The sequence below is a fragment of the Phascolarctos cinereus genome, unplaced genomic scaffold (assembly GCF_003287225.1).
Source record: "Phascolarctos cinereus isolate Bilbo 61053 unplaced genomic scaffold, phaCin_HiC Scaffold_4;HRSCAF=312, whole genome shotgun sequence".
NCBI classification, from domain to species: Eukaryota; Metazoa; Chordata; class Mammalia; order Diprotodontia; family Phascolarctidae; genus Phascolarctos; species Phascolarctos cinereus.
The window spans coordinates 84,199,732-84,225,663 of NW_027555847.1; the positions used below are offsets into that span (position 1 = coordinate 84,199,732).

Here is a 25,932-nt window from a genome sequence, read left to right on the forward strand (position 1 = left end):
TTCCCAGAAGATAGTTAGGAAGCACAACAGCTTTGGGATGAGCGTAAGGTAGGAAGGTATGGAGGAAGAACACAGGCTTTCATGTGGAAGAGATTAGACATATTCTGCTTGGCTCCAAAGGGTGGGATTGAGTGGAAGTTTCAGGGATACAAACTTCCATTACATGTAAGTTAAAAAAAACCACTTAAGAGTGACTTAAAGGTGTCTTGGATTGTCATGCAAGGTAATGAGTTCCCCATCACTGGAGGTCTCTGAACAAAGGCTGGATGACCCATCACCAGAAACAGATTCCTGTTCAGGTTTGGGTTCAATTAGATGTATTCTGTGGGCCCCTTCCCACTCTGAGATAATGTGATTCTGTGGAAGGATTCTGAGAGGAAGTCCTAGGTCCAATTTTCATCAGGTGTGGGGCCAACTTATAAGAAGCATCTACTATGGCAGTTGAAAGAAGGGATTAACGTTGGGATTGGTGGTAAACTGAGTGAGAGCAGGACAGCTCCAAGAAGAGGCTCTTGACACTCTCTTCTTCCCTGCCCCACCAAACCTCTCCAATCCTCCCACCTCAGGACTGGGAGCTTCAACTGTTCTCACACCACAGATGCCTTACCAAAGGGCACTGGGTGGGGCACAGGTGGCTCGTGGAGCAGGGAAGTCATCCCACTGTCCTGAGCCACAGAACTAGCTTCCGTCCCCCTCCTCCTACCAACAGGCAGATCAGACAGTACCCTCACAGACGTGGGCTAATGGATACAGGCCCCACTCTACTAAGCACGTGGCTCTCACAAATGCACCAACAGGCACACAGACACGGGGACGGGCACATCAAGACCTGACCCTAGCAGAGGACAAACAGAATCCCAGTCACATGTCGGGGCATTCATGTTCTGATCTGGAGGCCACTCAAAGGGCAGGTTCATTCAGCCTCATTCCCTGACTGCTTCCATAAGTCACAGGATAAGACTTACAGCCTGAAGGGACCTTAGAAACCAGAGAGTACAACCCCCTCGTTTTACAAATGAGGAAACTGAGGCACAGAGTGGTTACATGACTTGTTAATGGTTGGACAGTGTCTTGAGACAGGATTTGAACCCAGGTCTTTCTAACTCCAAACCCAACACTACACCCTGACATCACATCAAAATAAAACAAAAAATCCCACTACAGGAAAGCAAGGTAGTAGTGGGATGAGACCCCAAGACTTGTCAAAAGGATCTGGAAAGATAGGTTAACTTCCAGCTCCCACTTTGCTTGCTGTGGTCTTCCATTTCTCTTGCTTCCCAGCAGCCACTCCCTGCTCTAGGACTTGTGGATGAGGTCAGTATGAACAGAGGCTGAAGCCTTGGGGTAAAGGGAGTAACACACACACACACACACACACACACACACACACACACACACACACACAGAAGATGCAAAAGGAAAAAAAATCCTGAGACAAAGGCCTATGTTCATCCATGAGCAGGGCCCCTCATACCAGGAAGGCACAAGATGCTTGGCTCTCTGCATCTGGGCAACCTACTTCCACCCCTCCACCCCGTCAGGTAATGCCTGCTCACAAGTATATACACACACCAGCTAGACCTAAGTGTATGGGCAGAATAGCATCACCTGGAGTGTGTTCCTGATACCAGTCACTGAGCCACGTGGGGATGACGGAGGGGCCTGGAAGGCAGAATATTCCTAACAACAGAAAGTGGGGATGGTCCAAAATAGTCCAGGGTGGGCCCCTTCTCCAAGGGCTGCCCCCCCCCACCTCAGTGATCCAGGACTTTTCCTGTGCAATGACTAAAGGAGCAGGAAGAGCCCTCAAAGGCCACATGAAGCTCTTCCCCAAACAGGCAGGCAGTGTGGTACAATAGTGAGACTCCATTCAGAGGACTTGGGTTCAAATGTGATCCTAGTTGTGTGACCTCAGGTATGTCAGTGAACCTCCCCAGGTCCTTAATTTCCTCCTCCCTAGAATCAGAGGGTTGGACTAAATGGGTCAGTGAAGCCCTTTTCATCTCTGGATCCATGATGCTAAGAAAACAGCAAGGGCTCCACTCCTATCTGAGGATTGCTCCAGTGATGGGTACCTGCCTTCCGCCTGGCCCATCCCCTTACTCCTTGGAGACTCTGAGAGAGTCATCTCCCCGTGGTCCAGCCTGGTGCTTGGTGACCCTAATGGAGCCGGCAGAGTATGAACAGCAGTGACTGGTGGGGGTCCTGGACCAGTAAAGAAATCTGCAGCATGATTCTGAGTGAAACGAAAATCATCTGCTTTATTCTGGATCCTAAAAGTCCCAATGTAAGTCTGAAAAAGAGACTGATGAGGGAGGGGCAAATGGGAGGGAAGAGATTGTGCTCCCTCCAGCTGGCTGGGAATAACAGGCCAGGGAGTAAGGAGAAAGAACAGAGAAAAGAGCTCGGGGATGCGGGGGGAGTAAGACAACCCCCCAACCTGGTCAGACGGCGGCAGGGAGCCGCTCTACAGACCCACAGGGTCAGCCGCAGCTGCACCGGGCCTCAGCCCTTGGAGCCGAGGGTCTAAAGAAGAAGAGCAAGAGGCAGGCCCGGCCAGGCCAGGTTAGAGGTGGGGAAGGACGAATTTGATCAGTTCCTCTTTGATTGAGCCCGAGGAGAGTGGGGCTGAGAGGCAGAGGCCTTGACCAGGAGGGGCAGCTACTCCTCATCCTTCTCTGGGGTGCTGGGCTCCTTGGCCCACTTGGGCCCCAGGGGCTCGGCCTCGTGGCTAAAGCGAGGGTCGCCCGAGGTTCCTTCCCCCTCCAGGTCGAGCTCCTCAAAGGAGGAGCCACTAGCCCCCGACTCGCTGTAGCTGCGCTCACTCCGGTTATCTGCGTCATCCCAGCTGCGCCCTGCCACACCAGGGGACGTGGTGGAGGTGGCGGGGGAGTTCTCGCGGCTCCCGGGTCCCGCATCCAGACTGACGGAGCTGGTGTCGCTCATTGTGTCAGCTCCTGGGGCAGGAGGGAAACGAAGGGGCTGGTCAGCAGGCGCATGGCCCGAGCCGCATCTCTGAGAAACCTAGGGGCTTCCTGAAGGCAGGACCGAGCCCACCTGGGCAGAGTGTCCAGGGCAGGGGGACTCCTTCCCCAGGTACTCCTCTCTTGTACAAGGTGGAGAGGGGATGACTCACACACATCACTGGACGAATCCTATGAAAAAACAACATCACCTCTGGGCTACCATTAGCCAACACATTTCCCTGCCATCAAGAAAGGGAAGGAGGGAAGGAAGAAAAGAAGGGAGGGAGAATGTGAACCTCAGCTTGGCTGGCTTACCTCTCTGGGGTTAGCTACGGTTCCCTGCATTCCCACAAAGCCCTGGCTACTCCCCCCAGCTCTTCACTGATGAACCTGGCTCTTACTTAGCTTTAATGTTTTCTATGTCCCTGGGGAATGTGGGGTGGAAGGGAGAACAAAGGCATTCTCCCCTGATACATTCGTCCCTTTGCTGTGGGTCTAGGGAGGGAAAAAACCAGAGATGTTCCCTGGCTAAAGATGGCACAGAGAAAGAATGTGACGAGGCTGCCAATCAACGGACCCCCTAAGAAGCTGGGGACAGAGAAGCTGGAATCTGGCTGCTGCAGAATGGAGGCAGAAGCCCCCTAGGCCTTTGTGTCTGGGAGGAAACCAGTGAAGAGACATTTGGGTACTTCAGCTCCATTTGACTGAGGCCTGGGTGAAGGGGGATGGCTGGTCAATGCCCGAAGATATTACCTTAAAAGGGGAGCTCTCTGAGCCTCCGCAGCAGCAGCCTCTGTCCCCTAGTAACATTCTGATGGATCTAGCATGTTCTCCAAATTCTTAAACCCCGGGGGGGGGGGCCTACTGAGACCAAGAAGAGCCATGGCCCTTCCCCTCAACCTGGAGACCCCAGATTAACTGCTATAAAGGCCACTTTCTGCCCCCTAGGATTAAGCACCAAGGCCTGATAGGCACTCAAGCAGCAGGTAGGATCGATGAGGAGGATGAGAGGGAGAGCGGGGAGGGCTGAGGGGCCCTGGTTAATGGTGCTAGAGGAGCAGCAGGGAGGTGTGGGAAGGAGAGCTCCCCATGTCCACATGTCTTACTCCCAGTCTTAAACACTTCATCACACTGCCATCTTAAAACTGGCCATCTTTCCCTTTCGTGGGGAAGGCTATCTGATGAAAGGGGAAGCCAGGAAAGGGAAGGGGAGGGGAAAGCTACTGCCCCCCAGCATTGCTCTTGCAGAGGCAGGGAGACGTCAGGGACGGGGGACTTGCCTCTTCACCCCCATCCCAGCCTGGTGCCTGGCCCAGGTGTGGTAGCACAGGGGAGGTGAGAGGTTAGCTGTGTTCAGTGAGCACGATGCTTCCCTGGTTTCCTGTCTCCATGGTGATGGTGACAGAGCCCAGAGCCCAAGCGCTGCTGGGGGGTGGGGGGGGGGTGTAAATGCTCTGAATTTCGGGCTGGTCTTGAATTTTGGGTTGGTCTTGGCTGGAGCTCTGTGGCAGATCTGGCTGGACGTTGGGGCAAGATAAAGGAATAGGGCACCCCTGGAACCCAACAGGGGGTCAGAATCAGGGTTAGGTTAGCTGCTGGCTTGGGATCCTATTCCTTTTTGGAATCTACAGGGTTGGGCTCAAAAATCAATGGCATATGCTGACTGACCACACAAAATGACTGTTTTTGCCATTTTGAGGCCCCACCAAGCCAGGCCTTCTCGGTGATGGTGCCTTTCCAAGTGAGCTGCATTTCAAAGAGAGCACAGGCTCGGGACTCTACGCAAGACCCACTGCATCTCTGTGCTTACGCTTTCCCCTCTAGGGGTGCGGGTGCATTACCCCCCCCATGCTAGCTGTGCCCCAGCGGGATGGGACAAGAGATGGAGAGGCTAGAAACATGGTAGAGGCAGAGGCTGGCAGGTTCTGTATGCCTCTGGAGCCTGCCTGGTCACTTTCCTTATGTGGATGCACCTTCTCTCCTGCTGGTCACCCCCTAGCCCCCACTCCCATCCCAGGGGCCCAGAGATTAGAAGACAATCTTTCCTCAGCCCTGAGGCAGGACACTCGCTCATCAGCAGCAACACATGTCTCTTTAAATAATAATTAGCATCCCTGGGGGCCAGCAGAGCTGGAGTAGCTACTGAACTCTCTTTTCTCCTCTCTGGGCTGCAGACCAAAGGAGACTGAGCACTTGGAGAGAAGAGGAGGAGGAGGAGGAGGAGGAAAAGGGGGGAGGAGGGAGAGGAGGAGGAGGAGGAAGAAGAGGGAGGAGAGATAGAAGAGGGAGGAGAGATGGAGGAGGGGGAGAGGAGGAGCAGTTTTCTCCAGCCTTATTAAACTGTCATGTCCTTCCCTCTCGCTCCCTTTGCACGGGCTCTCCTGGGATCTGGGTGCCAGGGGAAGCTGGCAGCCACCCAGCTGGCATCCATCCCCACCTTCTGCCCCACACTCAGACTTGGAAGATCTCAGGCAAGCGAGGGGACGTCTCAGAGTGCTGGCAGGGTCACCTCTGCCTAGACCAGCTCCTGGAGGAGACCCTTTAGGAGATAAAGGTCACAGCACAGCTTCCCAGGCAGACACTGCAGCCTCCGGTTTTTCTAGGTATTTCTTGTGCCTTGCTCTTGGCTTCGCTCTGCCTCCCCCAACGTGATGGTACTCTTGAGGGAAATGCCAGAAGTCTCTATTTCTGTCCCACCCCGGCCACAACAGAGGTCTAACCAAAGTGGCCTTCAACCTGCAGGGTCTCCTTCCTTCCTGTCTGCCAAAGGGAAGGGTGTTCACAAGAAAGAGGCAGGAAGCAAGGACTGTCTTTCCTCCCCCTGACGCACTTCCTAAAGCAAGAACCCCACAGCGATGAGATTGGGAGCTGGGAAAAGTCCAGATGGGTCTGATTCTCAGGCCTCGCTTCCATAAGGATGGACAGATCAATGAAAAGGGGGTGCTTCGGCCTCTGTACTCCCTTTCACTGATGGAGGCTCGGGACAGAGAGGTGTGAAGGACAGCTGTATTTCAGAAGGCTTGAGTAGTCTTTAGGGTTCCTCTTCCTAGCTAAGCCGGGCCAGCTCACTTCTAGGAGGACCTGGGGAAGGAGGCAGAGCCAATGCTCCTCAAGGGCTGCTATTCAGGTCCCTCTCCCTTGGCCTCAGTTTTCAGGAAGGACACTGGGGCCCCTGTGTGTCTGGGGAGGGATGGGGTGAAAGTGAAGTCCCTGCCTTTCCCTGTCCTGGGCCCACCTGACATGGCATGCTGTCTCAGCTGTCCAGATGGCCAGCCCCCCTGGACTCTGCTTCATTACACCAAGGGACTCTCTACCTGAATATTTCACATGGGAGCAGCGAGTCCTATTCCCTTCCCGTTCTGAGTCACGGCCCTCTCTCCTCAGAACACTGGGCAGACAGAACCAAACTTCCCACCATCTCTATTTCAACCCTGACCAAGGAGTTATTTAGGCATCAGGGCCCCCAGAGGGTACACAGAGAGCCTTCTCCCTCCACCTTCCTGGCCAGTTTCCAAATTGCCAGATTCCAGCTGCTACTGGAGGAACATGATGGTCACTACTCAACCCCTAACCCCATACCCAGGCTCTCTCCCAGCAGCCAGCTTAATGTGCAATCAAATATTCATCTTCTCTCCTGGTACTAAATAATACATCAATGTAATAGCAGTCAAGAGCCAGCTAATCACCCCCTTTCACCTCCTGCATCCCAGCCATGGGGAGAGACAGGCAGGCCAGGCACCCACTGCACACTGCTGGGTGAGTGGCATGCACCTGGTAGTTAGGAAGCTAGATCCCACCCAGGGGTGGGCAGGACGGACCCCGGCAGCAAGGGGCAAGCCCATCTGCCCTCTCTGCCAGGGGGCCTGGGAGAAATGGGGGAAGGGAAGAAAAGGGTGTGAGGGCTGACGACAGGCTGGGGGTGGTGGTGCAGCCATGGCCCTGCCCCTGAGAGAGCCTGGGGGCTGCAGCCAGCTGGAGGGGGGAGGGCAGAGGAGGGTTCAGGGTGCCAGGCAGGCCCTCAAGAGCACCGGCAGGCTATGTTTGGGAGATAAAGGACTGGGGTGGGGGTAGGGGGGTGAGATCGGAAGCTCATGACTCACCCCGGCCTCTCCTTATCCGCTCCCATCCTGAGGTCTGCTCTGACCTTGTGCCCACAGTGGGAGCACCAAGGAATGCAAGGCTGGTTTGAGGGCACTGCTGGCCTGGGCTGTGCCCCAGGGAGGTAATTAAGTGGCAGATGAACTTAATTGTGTTAGACACAGTCCCCTGGGGAGCAAGTCACTGCCTCTCTGCACCCCCCCTTACACATACTCTCCCCTACTTTCCCCAGTGACCTTGGCAGCTGAGGAGCCAAGCTATAGAAATAGGACAATGTTGGTGGTGTTGGGGAGAAGACTGTGGGAATAGCGAAACTTTTCTGCCCCCAAGGCAGTAGGCTAAGTCTTCTCCACACCATACCTCCCCCTTGCTCTAAACCCCAGTTATGGTTAGATGAGACCTCTCACGGGTCACAACATGAGCTGCTTAGGGGCAGCCCTCTTGGGTCTACTTGGGATTGTCAAAGCAAATTTCCCACCATGTCCAGGCCAAGAGGTCACTCCCCAGCCTGTACTAAGGGCAGGGGTGAGGGGGAGGTGACCTTCTGGTCTGGTCCCTTGGGTCTAAGAGGGTAGGCAGCTAACAGCCTCTGTCCTGCCTCCTCCTCCCCTTACCCCCAACTAAGCCATGAATGTCTGTTTTCCTAAGTTGCCTGTGGGGCATTAGCCCCACATATGGCAGGGGTACAGGCAGGGTGCTGGCTTTCTGAAAGGGCAAGACACCCTTTTAAGTTTACTCTACATTATTAATATCTTTCCTCTATTCTTTTCTTAAGGCTAGTCCTGGCCAGTTTCTGAGATGGACATGTTCCTGATGACCATGTAATGACTGCCCTCCTAAGCCAGTCAGTACAAGCTGGTTCCAGCACACCCCCTGTGGACACCAATGCAGACTCTCTGGATGGAGTGTATTTCCAGCAGCCGAGACATGATCTCCCTCTCTCCGTTCTCAGATCTGGAAGGCAAACACTTACTTCCTTAACTGATTTGGGCCTCCAGGGGCCAAAGGGTGAGGGCCCAGTGGGGCCTCTGACCTCTCCTCTGACCCCTTAAGGTGATGGCACCCTGTTTTCCTGCCAATGTATGCCCCAACACCTCTCAAATGAACCTTTAACGGGAAGCTTTCCTTGATCAAGGGCGCCCAGACAGTACCTACCTTGACATAGTGCTTGCAGACATCCTGTATTCATCTACGCTTGTCAATGTATGGCTGACAGTGTTTTAGAATTCAGCATGTGTATCTGCTGTCTGTCTTGTCTTCCCAATTGGAGCAGAAGGTCTCCAAGGGCCAACACTATGTCTACTTTTTCTTTCATATCCCCTAGAGGGCTTAGCACACAGCTGGGGACCCACACAGTGTTAACTGAGGCAGGGAAGGAGCAGCTCCCCTCCCCCTCATCGCGCCCCCTCCGCAGGGTACCTGTGACATCAGTTTGGGCGTCATCAGCCTCGGCAGCTGCTCGGCTTTTGCGTTCCATCTCCTTCACCTCAGGTACATAGAAGTCACCCTGTCGAGCCAGTGGGCACACAAAGTGGATCTGGTCCTGCTGGTAGATCTCCAGCCTGGGATGGGCACATAGCTTCCGCTCCTTGGGCAAGGGCAGGAAGAAAAAGTCAGCGTGAGATGCCCATGGGGACGATGTGGCCTGAGGGGCAAAGAAGAATGGGGAGAGGCGACGGCCCAGGGTACAGAAAGAGACATTCCCTGAGCAAGGATGACCAGTGGAGATTGGCTTATTTTATGGACTGTACTTACTGGTGCCAAGTGAAGGCCTTCTATCTGGGCGTAAAGGTGGGGGGGGGAGTTGGTAGGTAATAAAAGTGATGCAAAAAAGAGGAGAAATGAAGAGCCTCAGTGAGACATCTAAAAATGGACTGGAAAGAGCAAAGAGAAGGTTTGAAGGGGACGTGGACACACAGGAAAGTTTTGTTGCTATTTTGATTTAATACTTTAAAAAAACCAGTTTCAGTTTCCTGTATCATCCTCTTTTTTTGTTTGTTTATTGACCAGTTGATGATTGCTAAGTGAATGATTAAAAAGAAAAAAGAAAAAACACTGGGCCAGAAAGAAGTTGGGGGGCCGAGGTTTGGATTTGGCTTGGTGACTTACTCCTCATCTGACCTTGGCAAGCACCTTTCCCACCCTTGGCCTCAATTTCCCCCTTTGTACAACTAAGGAATTGGCAGAGATGTCCTCTCAAGGTCCTTCCAGCTCCCAAATTCTACGAGTTCCAAAAGGGACTGACTTTGCTGGGCCTGTGAGGCAGCCACCCTAACCCTAACATTTCCCCCACCTCTCTATGGGCCAGTCCAGAAGGCATCAGGGGGCCCGTTAGGTGAAAGGTTCCAGAAGCCTGGGATCCCCATCATGGGCTAGGCCCCCCCCCCGGTGACCTCTGCAATCTCTAGCCAGCAGCACCCACACCTTGCAGGTTGCTGCCAGATCAGAAAGATTCTGATTCTCTGGCACTGCCTCTGCTTCCCTCTGGGCACTGCTTGGCACTGGCAGGAAGAGTGCCCATGAGCCACAGGCCCTCAAGGTCTCGTCCCTCACACAGAGAGACACTGGAAAGAGGCTCAGAAAGAAGCCACGGCACCAGGAGTGACTTTGTGGAGGAGAAGGCTAAGAGTGAGCTAAGTGGGTCCACGTAAGCAAGGCTACCTCTTCCCAAGCTGTGCCAACAGCCAAAGACAGGAAACGAATACATCCCTCCTGCCCACACCCAGGATCAGGGCCAAGCTGCCTAGCCCTCTGAAGAGGCTGAGGTCAGTGGGATGGGAGAAAAGCTGGCAAGACAGGGAAGCAGGCTTGGGGGAGCATCACCTCCCCTGTGTTTGGGGGGCTGGCAGCATGAGCTTCAAGGCTCCCCAGGTGCCAGCCCCTGGGCTTGCTTTCCCAATCCAAGTGTGGGAGAAAGGTTACTCGTCCTCTGCCCATTCCACAAAAGCAGCCCGGGCCAGGCCACCCTCTGGCTGGAGGGGCAAGAGCAATCTGGAGGGTGGCCTGGGGAAGAGGGCTCTGAGCCAAGCCTCTTCCTGCTCCAGGAGTACAATTACCCTCTGGATCGCAGAGAAGATTACTGTGCAGGCCTCGCCGCTGTCAACCTTACATGCCAAGCTTCACAACAGGGCTATTTTTAGCGGCCAGCGCTCACTTCCAGCTCCCAAATGAGCCTTCTTTCTACTGAGATGCCACAAGAGAGGTATCACCCAGGGGAAAAGGGCCACCCCCATGACTCCCCTCCTCATCTTGGGGTCAGAGGCAAAGGGGAGGAGAACACAGGTGAGTCTCTCCTTTTCCAGGGAGAAAGGAGGGAAGATTTGACTGCTTCCTCTGCTTGATCAAAATCTTTCAAATCAGAAAACTGATCAGGCATAACGAGGCTGGGCACAGGGCCCTCTGTAGCCTGCCCAGGCCCTTGGGAGAGGGCTCCCTGAGCCCCACTGAAAGCTGAAGCACAGAGGCTACAGGTCCTGACCCTAACACAGCTACATAAGGAATCGGGAGAAAAAGGAGTCCATACATAAGATGATCAGAAAGCTGCCCAGAGAAGGGATCACCCAGGCCCCTGGAACTTGGGAGTGGGGGGAAAGGAAACCACCTTTCTTGGGCACTAGTCTTCACCCTTTTCTTCCTAACAGGGACCCTCGGCACTGCTGCCCTTCCCTGAAGAGGGGAGTTCATGACCTGCTGAGGAAGCCCTGCTCAGAGAATAAGAGAACAGGGGAGAGAGCTGAATGATAGGGTGGCTCTTGCCTCATCAGCAGGAGGCCACAGTGGGGGAGGGTGGGACAAAGAAAACAGGCTTGGCTGACCCCCTGGGGTCCAGTTAATGACTGACCTTCTCAGCATCTCTGGCTCAGCCCTGGGCCTCCAGCTGGTACAAAGGGCAGCAGTGGGCAAGGCTGCCCCGCAGCTGGAACCTGAGACAGCCGGCATGATGGTGCTAATCCTTCAAAAGGCCATGTAAGGCCCACTGATCAGTCTGGGTGCGAGGTTGAAGTGCCAGCTTGGCACGTTTCCTAGAGACCTGCCCCCCCAGTGCTCCCCCAACCTCAGACCATTCCACTTTTTTCAGAAAGCTCTGAGGACAAGAAGGAAACCTAACCTTCTGTTGCCCTGTGGCCCCTCTTGCAGGGTCCTGGATGGCAGGGATGGCTACATCAGGTTACCTCCTCCGGTGTGACCCTTTGCCACCTGCTCTCCCTCAACCCCTTTGCCAGCAAGTGGGGGGGCAATTCTGTGGCTGCTCAGCACATCTGCCTCCCTGGGAGAGCCTGGCCTCTGAAGTTGTTGGTTATGGACAGCTCTGTTGCCATGGAAACCGCATCTTCTATTCTTCCTGTGGCTTCCATCTCAAAACCATCAGGGAGAACAGAGGAACAGAGAAGAGAGAAAAAACAGAGGGTCTGGCAGGCCCAGGCCCAGGCCCAGCCTCTCTCCCCTCCCCTTCCCTCTGGATTCTCTGAGGCATTGCACACAGGGAGCCTCTGCTATCCTGGCCCCTGTTCCTCCGTTTGGGCAACCCCACCTACAGCCCATCCCACCCCACAAAGTGGGCCCTGGAAGAGCCTTCCTTTTCTGCCCAGAGCTACCCTAACACCCTGGTCCTGCGCCTTACTCTGCCCAGGGAGCTGCTTGTCAGAGTGTGGCACAAACTAATTAAAATTTCATTCGCGGCTCAACTGAAGTCATTAAAACGCAAGCCAGGTCCTGTCAAAATTTACACTTGAGGGGAAGAAGAGGAAGAGAAGATGTCAAAGACACTTGTTTTTCCTGGGTACCAGCCCCAGGGAGATGGGAGGCAGGTGAAGATAAAAGGGGACACAAAACATCCCTCATCTACTGACCCTTTTCCCTGAAAATCTAAACCCCAGAGCCAGGCTGGTTGAGAGATAGCATCTATTCCAAAAAGGACAATGGGCTGGACAAACGTCTTGGTCTTCAAGGGAAGGTGTGGGGGTATTCCAGCATCCTGCCTGGGCCTGGCCACTGCCCCAGGGTCATCTGCAGGGAAGCCCTGCAGATAAGCCAAGGCTCTAAAATGAAGGGAAAGGCTGGCTGCTCCAGCGGCTGGGGGGCAGGAGGCAGAAGGAGGGTGACAGGCTGTGGGTCCGCAGCTTAGAGAAGGGGTGACTCTGATGACTTTTCCCAGAATAAAGTGCTGTGGCATGGGGACAGGAGCCTTAGTGTGGAGGGAGGGTTCAAGGGATGCAGGGACACAGTGTGTTCTTGGAGGAACGCCAGAAGAGAGATCTCTTTCTAGGTCAACAAGCATTAATTAAACACTTACTACGTACTCTATGCCTACTATCTAAACATTTGGGGATGTGAAGAAAGGCAAACACAGTCCTTGCCTTCAAGGGGCTCACATTCTAATGGAGGAGACAGCACAGATATCACTAGGGATATACAGGAGGTCTTCTCAGAGGGGAAGCCACCTGCGGCTGGGGGCAGGGGACAACAACTGGGGGAAAGCCTCCTGTAGAAGGCAGAATCTGAGCTGAATGTTGGGGCAATCCAGGGACTGAGTGGTGGAGGTCAGGAAGGGGGGCATTCCAGGGATGAGGGAAGAAGACGTCTGAGTCCAAAGGCACTCATGGAATGTCATGTGAGGAAGAGCAAGTCAGGCGGACCACAGTGTGTGTGGAGGGTAGCAACAGGCCAGGAGACTGCAAAGACAAGAAGGGGCCAGGTTGTAAAGAGTTTTAAATACCAAACAGACAACCATATATTTGATCCTAGCGGTAACAGGGAGCTAGAGGACCTTCCTGAGTGGGGGACAGGACGAGGAGGAGAGGTAGGCAGTCAGACCTGGGCTTTAGAAAAATCACTTTGGTGTACAGCCTATATCAGATTGCGCGCTGTCTTGGGGAGGGAGGTTGGGGAGGGGGAGAAAAATTTAAAACTCAAAAGCTTATGGAAGTGATTGCTGATAAATTAAAATAAATTAATAAAAAAAATCACTTTGAAGGATGGACTGCCGTGGGGAGGAAGATGAGGCAGGGAAACTGATCAGGAGTGTATTGCAACAGTCCAGGTGAAAGATGGTGCAGGCCTGCACCAGGGAGTGGAAGGGTTCAGATCCAAGAGGTGCTGCAGAGTAGGAGATAAGATTTGGGCGTGAGGGGAGGGAGGGTGAGGAGCCGAGCAAGATGCCAAGACTGCAAACCTGGAAGGATGGTGGTGCCCTTTATGTTGTCTGGGAAGTCTGGAAGAAAGGGACATGTTTGGACATACTGAATTTGTTTTGTTTTGTTTTCTGGTGAGGCAATCGGGGTTAAGTGACTTGCCCAGGGTCACACAGCTAGTGTCAAGTGTCTGAGGTCAGACTTGAACTCAGGTCCTCCTGACTCCAAGGCAGGAGCTCTATCCACTGCACCACCTGGCTGCCCTGACATACTGAATTTGAGATGCCTATGGGGTATCCACTAGGCGGTTAGCTGGCAACGCAGCCCTGGAGCTGAGGAGATGGAGGAGGGCTAGGTATATACATCTGTGAATCATCTGCACAGAGATGATAATTAAAACCAGGAGACAGGGTAAGAGTTAAGAGAGAAAAGAGAAAGGCCCTCACCTGCCACCTGAGCTGACGGGAGAGGGGAGCCAAGAGGAAGGAAAGAGGCTGTCCACAAGCCGGCACCCCGGGCCTCAGGGGGAAGAGTATGACTCTACTTCTAGGCAGGAAAGAGGAAGAAGGGAGGTACAGTGCTGGCTGCAGCCTACGGGGCTGCTGAAGTGGTCAGACCCCATCAGAGGGCTGTGCTAACGCTGGGGCCTACTTCTGCTAAGGGCGGCGGCATTCAGCGACCTGGAAGCAGGGCAGGTCACAGGGTGGCCGGCAAATCAAGCCTCCCTCAGTGACAAACAATTCCGTTGCAATGCCCTTGCTTCCTTCTAGATTGCTGGCTAGGCCCTGGAACACAGCCTGCTGTGGACACAGGGTGCTGCAAGCTGGGCACCAAGCAGCCAAGGGGATTATCTATCACTAACAGGAGCCTTCAGAGCCCCGAAGGGAGGGTGACAGAGAGGGAGAAGTCAGGGCCACAGACCTGGAAAGCTCCCTGGGGCCCTGAGAGGGAAGGGTGCTGAGTGTCTCTTTCAAGGTATGCTGGAGGAGAACGGCAGCCACAGGCAGCTGGTTTGGTGGTTAGAGAAAGAATACCACCCCCCAAACCTGGAAAAGTCCTCACGCTGTGACTGACGCTGCTAGCCTTCCTCCTGTCTCACCCTGGAGCAAGAGGAGCCCCGAGCAAGCATCCGCTCGGGAAGAAGATGGTGCGGCCTATGTCCCTGCCCACCCTGTCCTCTCCCCTCTCCTCCATCACTACCATGGCTGGAGGCCCTGGGCAGCACAATCACCCAGCTGGTAAATAGCTGTTGCATCCTACCCAAGGGTGGTGGCATTTCAGTGGTGGGTGAAGTGATGCATATTTATTTTTAATTATATAGACAGACCCTGCTACATACACAGCCCCGTATCTACCCAGCACACTTAAGAAATGTACAGACGCACACATGCATATAAGTGGGGGTATGTGCCTGGGCATCCCTAGACAGGCCCTCCGTGTGACATGTGCAAAGTGCTTTGAGATACCTCAGCAGGGAGGCTGCCTCACAAATGCAGCACGCCACTATTATCCCACCCTGGGAGCTTGTATTATCTCTTCTCAGCCCCAATCCCAGTGGCCAGTGGGCCCCTGCTTGTCAGGAGGAAAAGGCTGGCCAAGCTAAAATTAAACAGCTTGGAAAGCCAAGCAGGAAACAGGGAATGGTGTGGTAAAATTAAACACCTCCCCTCACCCCAAACTCAAAATGTACCCCCTTAAGGGCGGCCCCCCCAGACCAGGTGCTGCATCCAGTGTCAAGAAGGCCAGAAGGGAAAGATGGGGGGGAGAGAGACATGGCATGGTCAAGGAGACAAGGCGGGTGAAGGAACAGGATGAGTGGGTGAGAAGGGAGGAGATGCGGAAAGGAGGAGCCAAGCAGCTGAGGTGGCTGCTACAGAGATGAAGGGAGAGGGGAAAAGAGGAGGCAACCACCGTGCTGGGCCGAGGGGCCCCCCTGCCTCCCAGTTTTTCATTTTCACCTCAGGAAAGGCAGCCTGCCATGCAATTTACACCTTGGCTCAGCCTCCTGGAGCTGCCCTGGGCCTAGCTCCCCATGAGAGTCCAAGGAGGGAGGATGGAGGCAGCTGGCAGGCCTGAGAAAAAGGAGAGGTGGGAAAAAAGGGACACCTCTGCTCAGGGAGCGGGCCTTCAAGATCCCAAATGCTGAGAAGCCATGGGTTTGCTTAAGGGAAGGGTGGGGAAATATGACCCCATGAACCTGCTTGTCCCAGCCTCCAGAGAACCTCTCAGGCACAGTCTCCCCAGGCCAAAGCTTCCTCTCCTAACTCTCAGCAAACCCTCTTCCTTACCCCCAGGGAGCTGCCCAGGGGAGCTGAAGAGGCTTCAGGGGCCTGGCATGAGCTAAAGCCAGGAGACTACAAAGAAGGGAGGGCTGCTAGGAAGGCAGAGGAAGGACTGGGATGTGATGGACTTCAGCAGAGACCCCAGACTGAGCTTCAGGGATGCATGGGGCACAGGGAACCTCCTTGCCTCTGGGAAAACCTTTTTGTTTTTTCCTTTCAAGAAGGTGGGTCTCTCTGGAAAGTTCTATGGGCAGCACCATTGTTCCAAATGGCAGAGGCAGGCCTAGTGTCCTGGAGAGGAATGCCCCACAGGCCAAAGCGGGCAACCGACAGGGATGTGTCCTTTGAAGGAGAAAGGACCTTGGGTCAGCTCAGCCCTCCCTGTGCCCAGGCTGACGGAAAAGTTGCTGATTGATTATCCAGCAGAGGAGAAAGCTGTTCTATGCAGATGGAGCCGTGAAGCAAAGCAAGTAGGAAGCAGGAGAGGGATAAATGCCAGCGGGAAAGGACAGGTGGGCAACTGGGGGGAGGAAGCACGGAGTTTGCTATGACGGCATCAGTACTCTCGGCGGGTGGGGGACTCATCCCTCTCTTGGGGCCTCCGTGTTACTGGCTGCATTGTGGGGTGGGTGGGCCCCTCTCCCACCCTTTCTGGGGAGGCACTTTATGGAGGTAAACCAAGGCAAACCAAGCCCGGGAATCAGAAGGGCCTCTTCTAAGGGGCATGGCTTGTCTCTGCTAGGACTCTAACCTCAAGGCTATGGGACAAAGTCCTCCTCTTATTTTTATAATTTGAATGATTCTGATATTAACTCTTACTCTAGTTTGTCTGGGTCCCAGCCGCAGGGGTACTAACCAGACGAGCCTTGGTAAAACATGTGGTACAGGGCACAAGTTCCCTAGTTTTCACTGGAGGGGGTGAAGATGGCCCCTGGAGGAAACAGGTGAGGAGAACAAAGTTCAGCCACGGGCAAAAGGGCTCCCGGGCCTGTTCTGCGGAAGAGGGAAAGACGGTCTCAGGCAGGCTGCCCGACACTGTTCAATGTCAATTCGGCAGGAGGTCTCCAGCGGAGGAGCGCTGGGATCTCTGCTTGGCATCAGTGCCTTGGACAAAGGCACAGAAGGGCATGCTCACCAGGACACAGAGCTGGGAGAGAGCGCTAGTACTCTGAGTGACAGAGTCAGGATCCAGAAAGATCCTGCAGGCTAGAGCAGAGAGCAGAGCCTAATTCAAAGGTCCTCAACCTTTTTTTCCCCCCAGTATAACAGACCCCTTTGGCAGTCTGGTAAAGGCCAGAGATACCTTGGAATGTTTTTAAATACTTGAAGTAAACAGTAAATTTCAGCTAGAAGTTAGTCATTTTTTTCTACCTAAGTTCACGGAACCCCTGAAATCTATCCATGGACCCTTGGTGATCTGTGGACCCTGGGCTAATAGTAAGATGAAATTCAACAGGGGCAAATGTAGTCTTATCTTGGATTCAAAAATCAACTTGACAAGTATGAGATACAGGAGATTGTCTGAAACAAGAACGGGAGACTTTCGTGATCTGCAGACACCAGTCACAACAAGAGTAAGCGGTGTGACATGGCAGCCTGCAATGCTAAGCTGGGCCTGGACCACGGTAGGAGAGGCCTAAATCCCAGGACTGGGGAGGCGATGTCCCTCTGTGGTCAGACCTTGTGTGGCACCAGGGCCGCACCCGAAGAGGGATGCTGCTAAGCTTAGGAGTGTCCAGGAGGGTAACCAGAAGGGTAAAGGGCTTAGAGCCCATGGCATAGGAGGACTGGTCATAGGAGCCAGTGCTGCTGAGCTAGAAGGGGAGCCTCAGAAGGGAGGCAGGAAGGAGTTAAGAGGATAAGACAGAAGGGGGGAAACCTGAGAGGCAGTGTGATATGTAGGTAAAGAATCCTGCACTGGGTTCTAGTGCTGGCTCTAGTGATGCTGATCATGTGCAAATCATTTAACCTCTGCACCTCAGTTTCCCCATATGTGAAAAGTTTATATGAGACAAGCTCTCAGGTTCCTTCCAATGCTGGCTGAGCAAGGGAAGGAGTGGATGAGGGGATGGGTCATGACAGAGACACCAAGGAGGCTCTGGTGTTACTTTGAGTAGGTGGCTGATTGTTCAATCAATCAATAAACATTTATTAAACACCTACTATGTGCCAGGCACTAAGTTAAGCACCGAGGATACAAAAAGAGGCGAAAGACAGTGCCTGCCCTCAGGGAGCTCACAATGGAGGAGAAAACAAGCTAGCCAATATGTACAAACAAGCTATGAACAGGATAAACACGAAATGATTAAAAGAGGGAAGGCACTAGAATTAAGAGGGCTGGGGAAGGCCTCCTGTAAAAGGGGAGATTTTAGCTGGAATTTAAAGGAAGCCAGGGAAGCCAAGAGGTGACGATGAGGAGGAGTGCATTCCAGGCATGGGGGACAGACAGCTGAGAGACAGAGGGTCTTGTCTGTGGAACGGCCAGGAGGCCAGCGTCACTGGATCCAAGCAAATGTGGTGGGGGAGGGAGGTGGAAGAAGACCGGAAGGGGAGGAGGGGGCTAGGTTATAGAGGGCTTTGAATGCGAACAGAGCATTTTGTGTTTGACCCTGGAAGTGGTTTGCTGCGTAGGGGAGTGACGTGATTCGACCCGTGCTTTGGGAAAACCACTTCGGTGATTGAATGGAAGATGGGTGGAGGGCAGACCCACCTGCAGCTACTGAAGTCCAGGCATGAGGTGATAGGGGCCTGCACTAGAGTGGTCTCAGTGGTACAGAAGAGAAGGGGGCGTACGGCGCATTCAAGAGATATTGCAAAGGGGAAATCGACAGGCGCTGGCAACAGCCAATGTAAGAGCAGGCAGCAAGAGACCACGAGGGGTCCAGGATGACTCCTAGGTGTTTGAGCCTGAGGAACTGGGAAGATGAGGGGGGTAGACAGATAATGATAATGAGCTCCAGTTTGGATGTGTTTAATTTCAGAGGTCTGCTGGACATCCACTTGGAGACATGTGAAAGGCAGCTGGAAATGTGAGACTGGAGGTCAGCAGAGAGCTTGAGGCAGGGCAGGTGGATTTGAGAAGCGTCAGCAGAGATGGTAATTAACTCCATGTGAGCTGATGAGCTCACCAAGGGAAGTAGTGTGGAGGGAGAAGAGAAGAGGGCCCAGGACAGAACCCTGAGGGACACCTGTGGATAGAGGGCGTCATCTGGAGGAGGATCTAGCAAAGGAGACAGGGGGAGGAGGAGTCAGCTAGGGAGCAGGAGAACCAGGAAAGAAAAGTGACCTGAAAACCTGGAAAAGAAGACAGTGTCAAGGAGGAGAGAGTGACCAACAGTGTCAAAGGCTGCAGAAAAGTCAAGGAAAATGAGGATCGAGAAAAAACCATCGGATTTGGCAACTATGAGATGGCTGGTAACTTTGGAGAGAGCAGCTTCAGTGGAATGAGGAGGTTGGAAGCTGGACTGTAAAGAGTTAAGAAGAGAGTGGGAGAAGAGTAAGTAGAGGCACCTACTGTAGACAGGAGTTTAGCTACAAAGGGCCAAAGATATACAGGATGATAATTATCAAGGGTGGAAAGACCAAGTGAGTGTTTTTTTCAGGATAGAGGAGACATGGATGGACATGTGTGTAGGCAGCAGGGAAGGAGCCAGCAGATGGGCAGAGACTGAAAATAAGTGAAAGAGTGGAGATGATGGAGGGGGCAGTTGACCGAAGGAGACGGGATGGTCTTGGATTCCTTGAGCAGGTAGGCAGAGGGGTTTGAGTTGGTAAGAAGTAAGGCCACTTTATCATGTAATATGGGGTAAAAGAGGAGAGGACAGCAGACTAGACTTTGCTCTTTGCCTGATAAGTCTCTGAGGATAGAAGGTTATAGCCTAACTCTAACCCTACCTTCCTACCAACTTTTGTCCCATATTACCCAGACTATCTACCAGCTTCCTAACTGGCCCTTCCATCCAGTAAGACCTTTGTCTCTCCTCTGATACACACAGCTCTCACTGCATCATCACCTCATCCCCAGTCTTTCAATGGCTCCCTATTACCTACCAAAGAAAGCCCATACTCCCAAGGTTGGCATTCAAGGTTCTTTCCCAGTCTTGTCTCCCACCATCAGTCATTCATTCCTCAAACATGTTCCACACTTCCCTGCCTTTGCTCACACTTTTTCCTAGGCCTAGAATCCCCAGCCATCTTCAGCTGGAGAGCTGACCCATTCTTTAAGATGGTCCTGTGATTCAAATGCTGCCTGTTCAATGAAGACTTACTTCCCTTCTAACCATAAATGTTCTCTCTCTCCCTGGATGGCCCGAAGAACTTTGTCTGTGCCTCAATTTGGGCCCCTGTTGCACTCTGCCTCTTGCTGCAGTGATGTGCATCCATATCTTACTTCTCTGCTACAATATGGAATCCCTAAGTACAGAGATTTGTCTCAGCACTGGTATAGAACAATGCACGTAGGAAATGATCATTTACCTGAATGAATCAAAGAACCAGTGAATTCAGGAGGGTTGGCTACTTGGCTCTCAAAGAACTGAACAAGATGGTGCTGTGGGGTATTTAAGGAGGGCTAGAGGCTGTCAGAGTATTGGCGAAGAGAAGAGGGTGAGGAACCTGGACAAAGGACAGAGGGCATCCCTCTTTGCCTACTTCCCTCTGCATCAGCCTGGCCCAATTTGGGTCTCATGCCTATGCTCCCTGCTGGGCTGATTACTAACCATACTCTTGGTGCTCAAACTCTTTCTCTGTGCCAGGACCAAAGGGGTAATCCAATCTAATCAGATTACCTGCCTTTCACCCAGACAGAGATAGCTAGAGTGACAGATGAATACCAGCAGACTCCAGAGGAATTCTACACAGTCTTTAACCTTATCTCACCTCCTCCTGATAGGTGCATTCAGAGGGGATGGGAGGTTTGTTTATACCAGACTGGAGTGGCCACCTTCCAGAGCTCACCCACTAATAGAAGGCCCGAGTAAAAGACACCCAACACCAATGGGCTATCCAGCAGTCAGACTATTTATCTGTATATGACCAACCTTTTGGACACAGTTACACAAGCGGCTTCGTGGACCCAAGATGGAGACCCATTGGGGCAGCAGATTATACCTTGTATAATTGTGCCCACAGAGTGTGTCTATTTGTCACTCAATAAACTGAAGTTGGATCATGTGAGTGAGAAACTCTACCTCTCTTCCATATAATACCAAACCTGCCTAACGGGGGAAAGCAGTGCCAATCAGCAAGTAGCGCTGCCAGGTAAGGGAGACAGGAGACACAAAAATGAGTACATCTACGGAGGGGGGTGGGGGGAAAGTTCTGGGAACCGAGCCTTGGAATGAGAGAGGAGCAGCTGCTTTCGATGACCTTGGCAGCTGCTATCTCCCTTAACAAGCCAGCAGTGGGCCAGGGGACAGGGACAGGAGAGGACAGTGCTAGCCTTCATGTCTCTGGCTACTCATAGTACACAAGGTCTCATCAGCTCTACAAGACCTCAATGCTTGGACCACAGCATCCCATACAATGACAGAACCTCTTCTTTCCTGGAGCTTCTAAGCAGATGTCAACTCTACATGGTTCAAACCTGGGACTCGGGAGGTAATGGCTTTAATCAGCTGGACAGCAACTGTGGGCTGATTTGCTACCTGAGCCCTGGGCTGGTAGGGATGGCTCTAACTCTTTAATGTCCAGTGCCCAGCTATGTGGCAAAGGAGATAGAGCACCAGGCCTGGAGTCATCTTCATGAGTTCAAATCTGGCCTCAGACATTTACTAGCTGTAAGACCCTGCACAAGTCACTTTAATCCTGTTTGCCTCAGTTTCCTCATCTGTAAAATGAGCTGGAGAAGGAAATGGCAAAGCACTCCAGTATCTTTGCCAAGAAAACCCCAAATGGGGTCACAAAGACTCACACAACTGAATAACTGAACAAAACCAAACAAACAAGCCCAGAGTACCACTCCAGAGCTCTTTCCCCAGCCAGGGAGAAGCCCTGCTCTTAGCCCTGGTACAACAGGCAGGATGGGGCATGACATGGACTGCTCTGGATTCACCTCTGAGAACAAGCAATCGTTGGGAGGGAGGACTAGGCGTGAGACCAGGTCAGGAGAAGCAGGCCATGCCTCTCTCTTCTGGGGTATCTCTGCTGCCTATTTCCTCTTCATTTAACAAGCCAGAATTCACTAAGCCCTCATTATATGCAAAGATCAGATAAAAAGCCCAAAGTAACAAACAGTCTGCTCAGAAGGCACTTACAATCTATTAGAAGATAACAGCTTATAAATAGGCATTAAGTACTGGATGGCTTGAGGAGAGACAGCAGGATGGAAAGGTTTTCCAGAAGGGGCACCTGTGCTAAGTCCTGAGTCCTCAGAGGTGCCTTTGTTCTGAGGCAGAGAAGAGATGCCAGGTCCTACGACCAGGACCTGGAACCAGGAAGCGGGCCACGGAGGCTGAGAAGGAGGATGCACAGGGGAGCAGAGAGCGGTCAGGACCGGAGCTAGTGCTCCTTCCCGACCAGGAGCAGAATGACGCCCATCTTCCCTCACCCGGCAGACAAGGTGTTTCACCCCTCAAGTACTCATGGGCTTATTTGGAAGGAGGCTCCTAAAGAGCCTGAAGACACAAGAAGGGCCCCAGCTTCCTGGGGAGCCACGTAGGGAAGAAGCCTGGTGAGGACTGGGGCCGGGGGCCCCACAAACTGGGAACCGGCCTGATCATCCCAGCTACTGGGCTCTTGAGATGAATAAATGCAGCGCTTTAGGGATCTTTCCAGGGATGGCTAGGGTTCTTTCCTAGATAGCCAGGCTGCTCCCAGCCAAGCCCAGGGGGATTACAGGCCCAAACACTCTCCCAAGGGACAGTTGCTGTCCCCCTGCCCCCGTCCCTTAGCTCCTTCTATCCACTGTCAGGACTATTCCCCCCACCTCCTCCTCACTCTTCTTTTCTCTCCTCTCTTTTCTCCACTTAACAGGACTCCCCCAGACTGTTACTCCCTTTTGAAATGGAAAACTGGCAGGCTGCTGTCAAGCCATGGCAAGCTCATCAGCATCTCTGCGTTCTGAGATCAAGAAGGCACGATGGTGCTGGTGGCCCAGAGAGAAGGCATGCGTATACGGGGGGTGCACAGCCAGGCAGAACCAAAGGAGCAGCAGACTCCAAAGTGCCCAGAGCCTCATTAGTGCGCTCCTTTCCCTGTTTCCACAGTGGGGGTTCCAGAGAGGGAGGGGGCAGGGACGGGAACCTGTCTTCCTGGTCTATCTCCACAGACTCCTACAGCTCTGCCTCCAGCGGCTGTCCTTTCACAAACAGCAGGGACAGAAACGCTCAAGGACCTTGGATTTCAGTCCCACTTACACCAATGCCTCCTGTGGGGTTCCTGGATCAGAGGCTCCCACCTTGTCCCAAGGAGGCAGAAGAGGGGAAGGGTGCAAGCAAGCTTCCCTCTGGGCGGCTGGCTAGCTCTGTGGAGGATCAGAACGACCCTAACTGGTCAGTGGGAAAACTCACACCCTCTCTGAGATACCCTAATTCATGCCCGCAGACCATGGGAGGCTGAGACCCCTGTAACTTGAGGATCAGGGCTACCTATATCTTATATCCTTTTCCATCTCCAGTGGGGCCTTCTCACCCCAGGGGGCCTGGGGCTCCCTTGTGGGGGGGGGGAAGGGAGTAAAAGTTTTCAAAGAAGTGATATCAGTACCTAAAATACCAGATGCTAGAATCCAGGGAAAGGCTTTGGTGCTTGGACACACTTCCATTTCTAAGGCATTTTCACACAAGGCCTGCACTCTCAAAGCAACTTTCTTCTGCCAGACAGAAGACTGGCCCTTCATATATGCAGCATACATAGAAAAGGCCCTGGCTGGGAGTGGGTCTAGGTGTGAGAACTGCCCGTAAAGCTCCAGCACCAGAGGTGACCTGTAAGCAAGTACAGCATCACTGGGTCAGGGCAGAGGGGAGTGCCGGGGAACCCCCTTTCTACCAGCCCGGCCCCGCCACCCTTAGAGAAGGGTCTAAGGAGCACTGAGAATGGAGGAAAGAAAACACAGACAAATACCTTTTGTCCAGCTCGGGGTGATGACAAAGGGCTATCAATGTGAATTTTTTTTTTTTATCAATGTGAATTTAAACTTGGGCCCTCAGGTACTGGCCGAAGGGAAAGGGTCTGCTATGTGAATTTCTGGTGATACATAAGGGAGGCAGCCTCCCTGGTCAGCCTGTCTTCCATGCTCCCTCTCCTGGCTGATACCAAACCACGATACCAACAGCTAAGGCTGCTCAAAACTAGTTATCTCAAGAGGCCAGCACCCCAAGGACAAACTGGCTCCTCTGGATTGTCACAAGAGTAGACCTATACCAACGGCCGCCTTCCACTCTCCAGAAGACATTCTAAACTGCTTTCTGCTAAATATCCGATGGTATACTCTGAGGTTTCACCTCACACCATTATGTCAGCAAAGATGATAGAAGAGGAAGATGACAATGTTGGAGGGGCTTTGGGATAACCAGGAACATCCATACACTGCTAGTGAGGACGAAATTGGTCCAGTCATTCTGGAAAGCACTTTGAAGCTATGCCCCCAAAGCGATTAAAGTATATATCCTTTGACCCAGCTATTCCCCCACTAGGCCTATACTTGGGGCAGCTAGGTGCCGCAGCAGGGAGAGGGCAGCTCAGGAGTCAGGAGGACCTGAGGCTCAGACACTTCCTAGCTGTGTGATCCTGGGCAAGTCACATAATCCTGTGTACCTCAGTGCCTCATCTGTAAAATGAACTGGAGAAGGAAATGGCAAACCACTCCAGTTTCTTTGCCAAGAAAACCCCAAATGAGATCGTGGAGAGTCGGACATGACTGAAATGACTGAACAACAACAAAGGCCTATATTCCAAAGAGATAAAAGAAAGAGGAAAAGGACCTATGTGGACAAAAAAATTTATAGCAGCCCTTTGCGTTGGCAGCCCCAAACTGAAAATTAAGGTAGCATCTATCTACTGGGGATGGCTAACCCAACTGGGGTGTGTGGGTGTGACGGAATATTATGGGGGGACCTGGCTGACTTCCCACCATGCCCCAGGAAGCTCCTTCTTGGGATAACCTCTTCACCCTGTAAGATCTCATCAGCCTTGGGACTCCACCTCATCCCCACCCTCTGGCCTTCTGATTCAAGGGTGAGGCCATGAACTCCAAACCTTCATCTAAGGAAAAATCCCAGCTCAGACATTTCCTCATTTCTCAACTGGCTGAACTACTCTGGCATCTCTCTCTGACTTCTTCACCAAGTCTGGTCAAGTACCTTCTCCTCCCTGCCCTCCCCTCCACCCCCCAAATTCGTCTCCTCAGTACTTAATAAATGCTGACTACTGACTGCTGGAACATTATTGTGCCATAAGAAATGACAGAAATGAGCCATTTCAGACCTCTCTACGATCTGATACAGAGTAAACAAAACTAGGAAAACAATTTATACAATGACAATAATACAGAGGAAAACATCTCTGAAAGATTCTAGAACTCTGATCAGTGCAATGCTAAACCACTGATGAAGTACACCACCTTCTCCTGCCAGAAAGGATGGATTTAAAAATGCAGAGTTTGGGGAGATGGCCAAAGCGAGAATTTGTTTTGCAGGACTATGCATAATTGTTGTGAGGGTTTTATTTTTCGGCCTGGTTTGAACTGCATTGTTCCAGGGAGAGGGGCACTGAGAGGGAGAAATAATAAATGCATGTAAAAATAATGCTTTAAAAACCTGATACTTAGATGAAGCCCTGGCTTACCCATCAAATTGCCTCTCCCCTACTCCATTATCCACTCACACTCTGTCCCCAGCCCTACCCTCAATGGCTACAATGACCGTCCCTCTGTAGTCCAATGACCTGGACTCTCGACATTTCTAGGCTGGTCCACCTCTACTATCCCCAAAGGCCATTTGGGTTTTTGCTACTCACTCCTTCTAAGCTAAACCCAGGAATCATGCCACCCAGGTCACAAAAATAACTAGGGAGAAAAGAGAAGGTGAAGCTGACAATCCCTATGCCTGCCCCAAGTGCTGACTTCAGAGTGGCTGGAGCTTCCAGGGTCAGGGGCTGACACCCCACACAGACGCTGGCTTTTGGATGGGCTGGCAGGGAGAAGAGAACTTTAAAGGCTGCCCTCTTGGGGAGGATCACTCTCTTTGGTCCAGCGATCTCCTTAACCTCAGATGGATCTGCCTGTTTGGGAAGGGAAAATGGCCTTGCGGCCAATGGAGAAGGCAGGATCCATAGGAGCTGACGGGGTCCCAATATGTGCAGGATGCCAGGGAACCAGGGTGATCCTTTCCATTGAGATGATACTACTGCCTACTGAGACCCTTGTTTGACCCTTACTCTCCCAGTGTGAAGGCTGGAGGTCCCACCCCCACAGGGTTCATTCAGCACTCCCAACCCCCACCCCAAGGTTTTTGTTGTTCA

General features: G+C 52.7%; 1 protein-coding gene across 6 annotated transcripts in view; it reads right to left on the reverse strand.

The window, feature by feature from the left end:
• Positions 1-2,234: 2,234 nt before the first annotated feature.
• TEX264 (testis expressed 264, ER-phagy receptor) overlaps positions 2,235-25,932 on the reverse strand; it is a 41,582-nt gene continuing 17,884 nt past the window's right edge. For 4 of the 6 annotated variants that reach the window (XM_020999058.1, XM_020999055.2, XM_020999056.2 and 1 more), the window contains 2 exons: positions 8,484-8,709; positions 2,235-2,957 (listed from right to left, as the gene is read on the reverse strand). In XM_020999058.1, the coding sequence (XP_020854717.1) occupies positions 2,662-2,957; positions 8,484-8,709 (522 nt within the window). In that variant the 3' untranslated portion in view covers positions 2,235-2,661. The remainder of the gene's footprint in view (positions 2,958-8,483; positions 8,710-25,932) is intronic. The other 2 variants (XM_020999059.2, XM_020999057.2) reach the window with 1 other exon arrangement.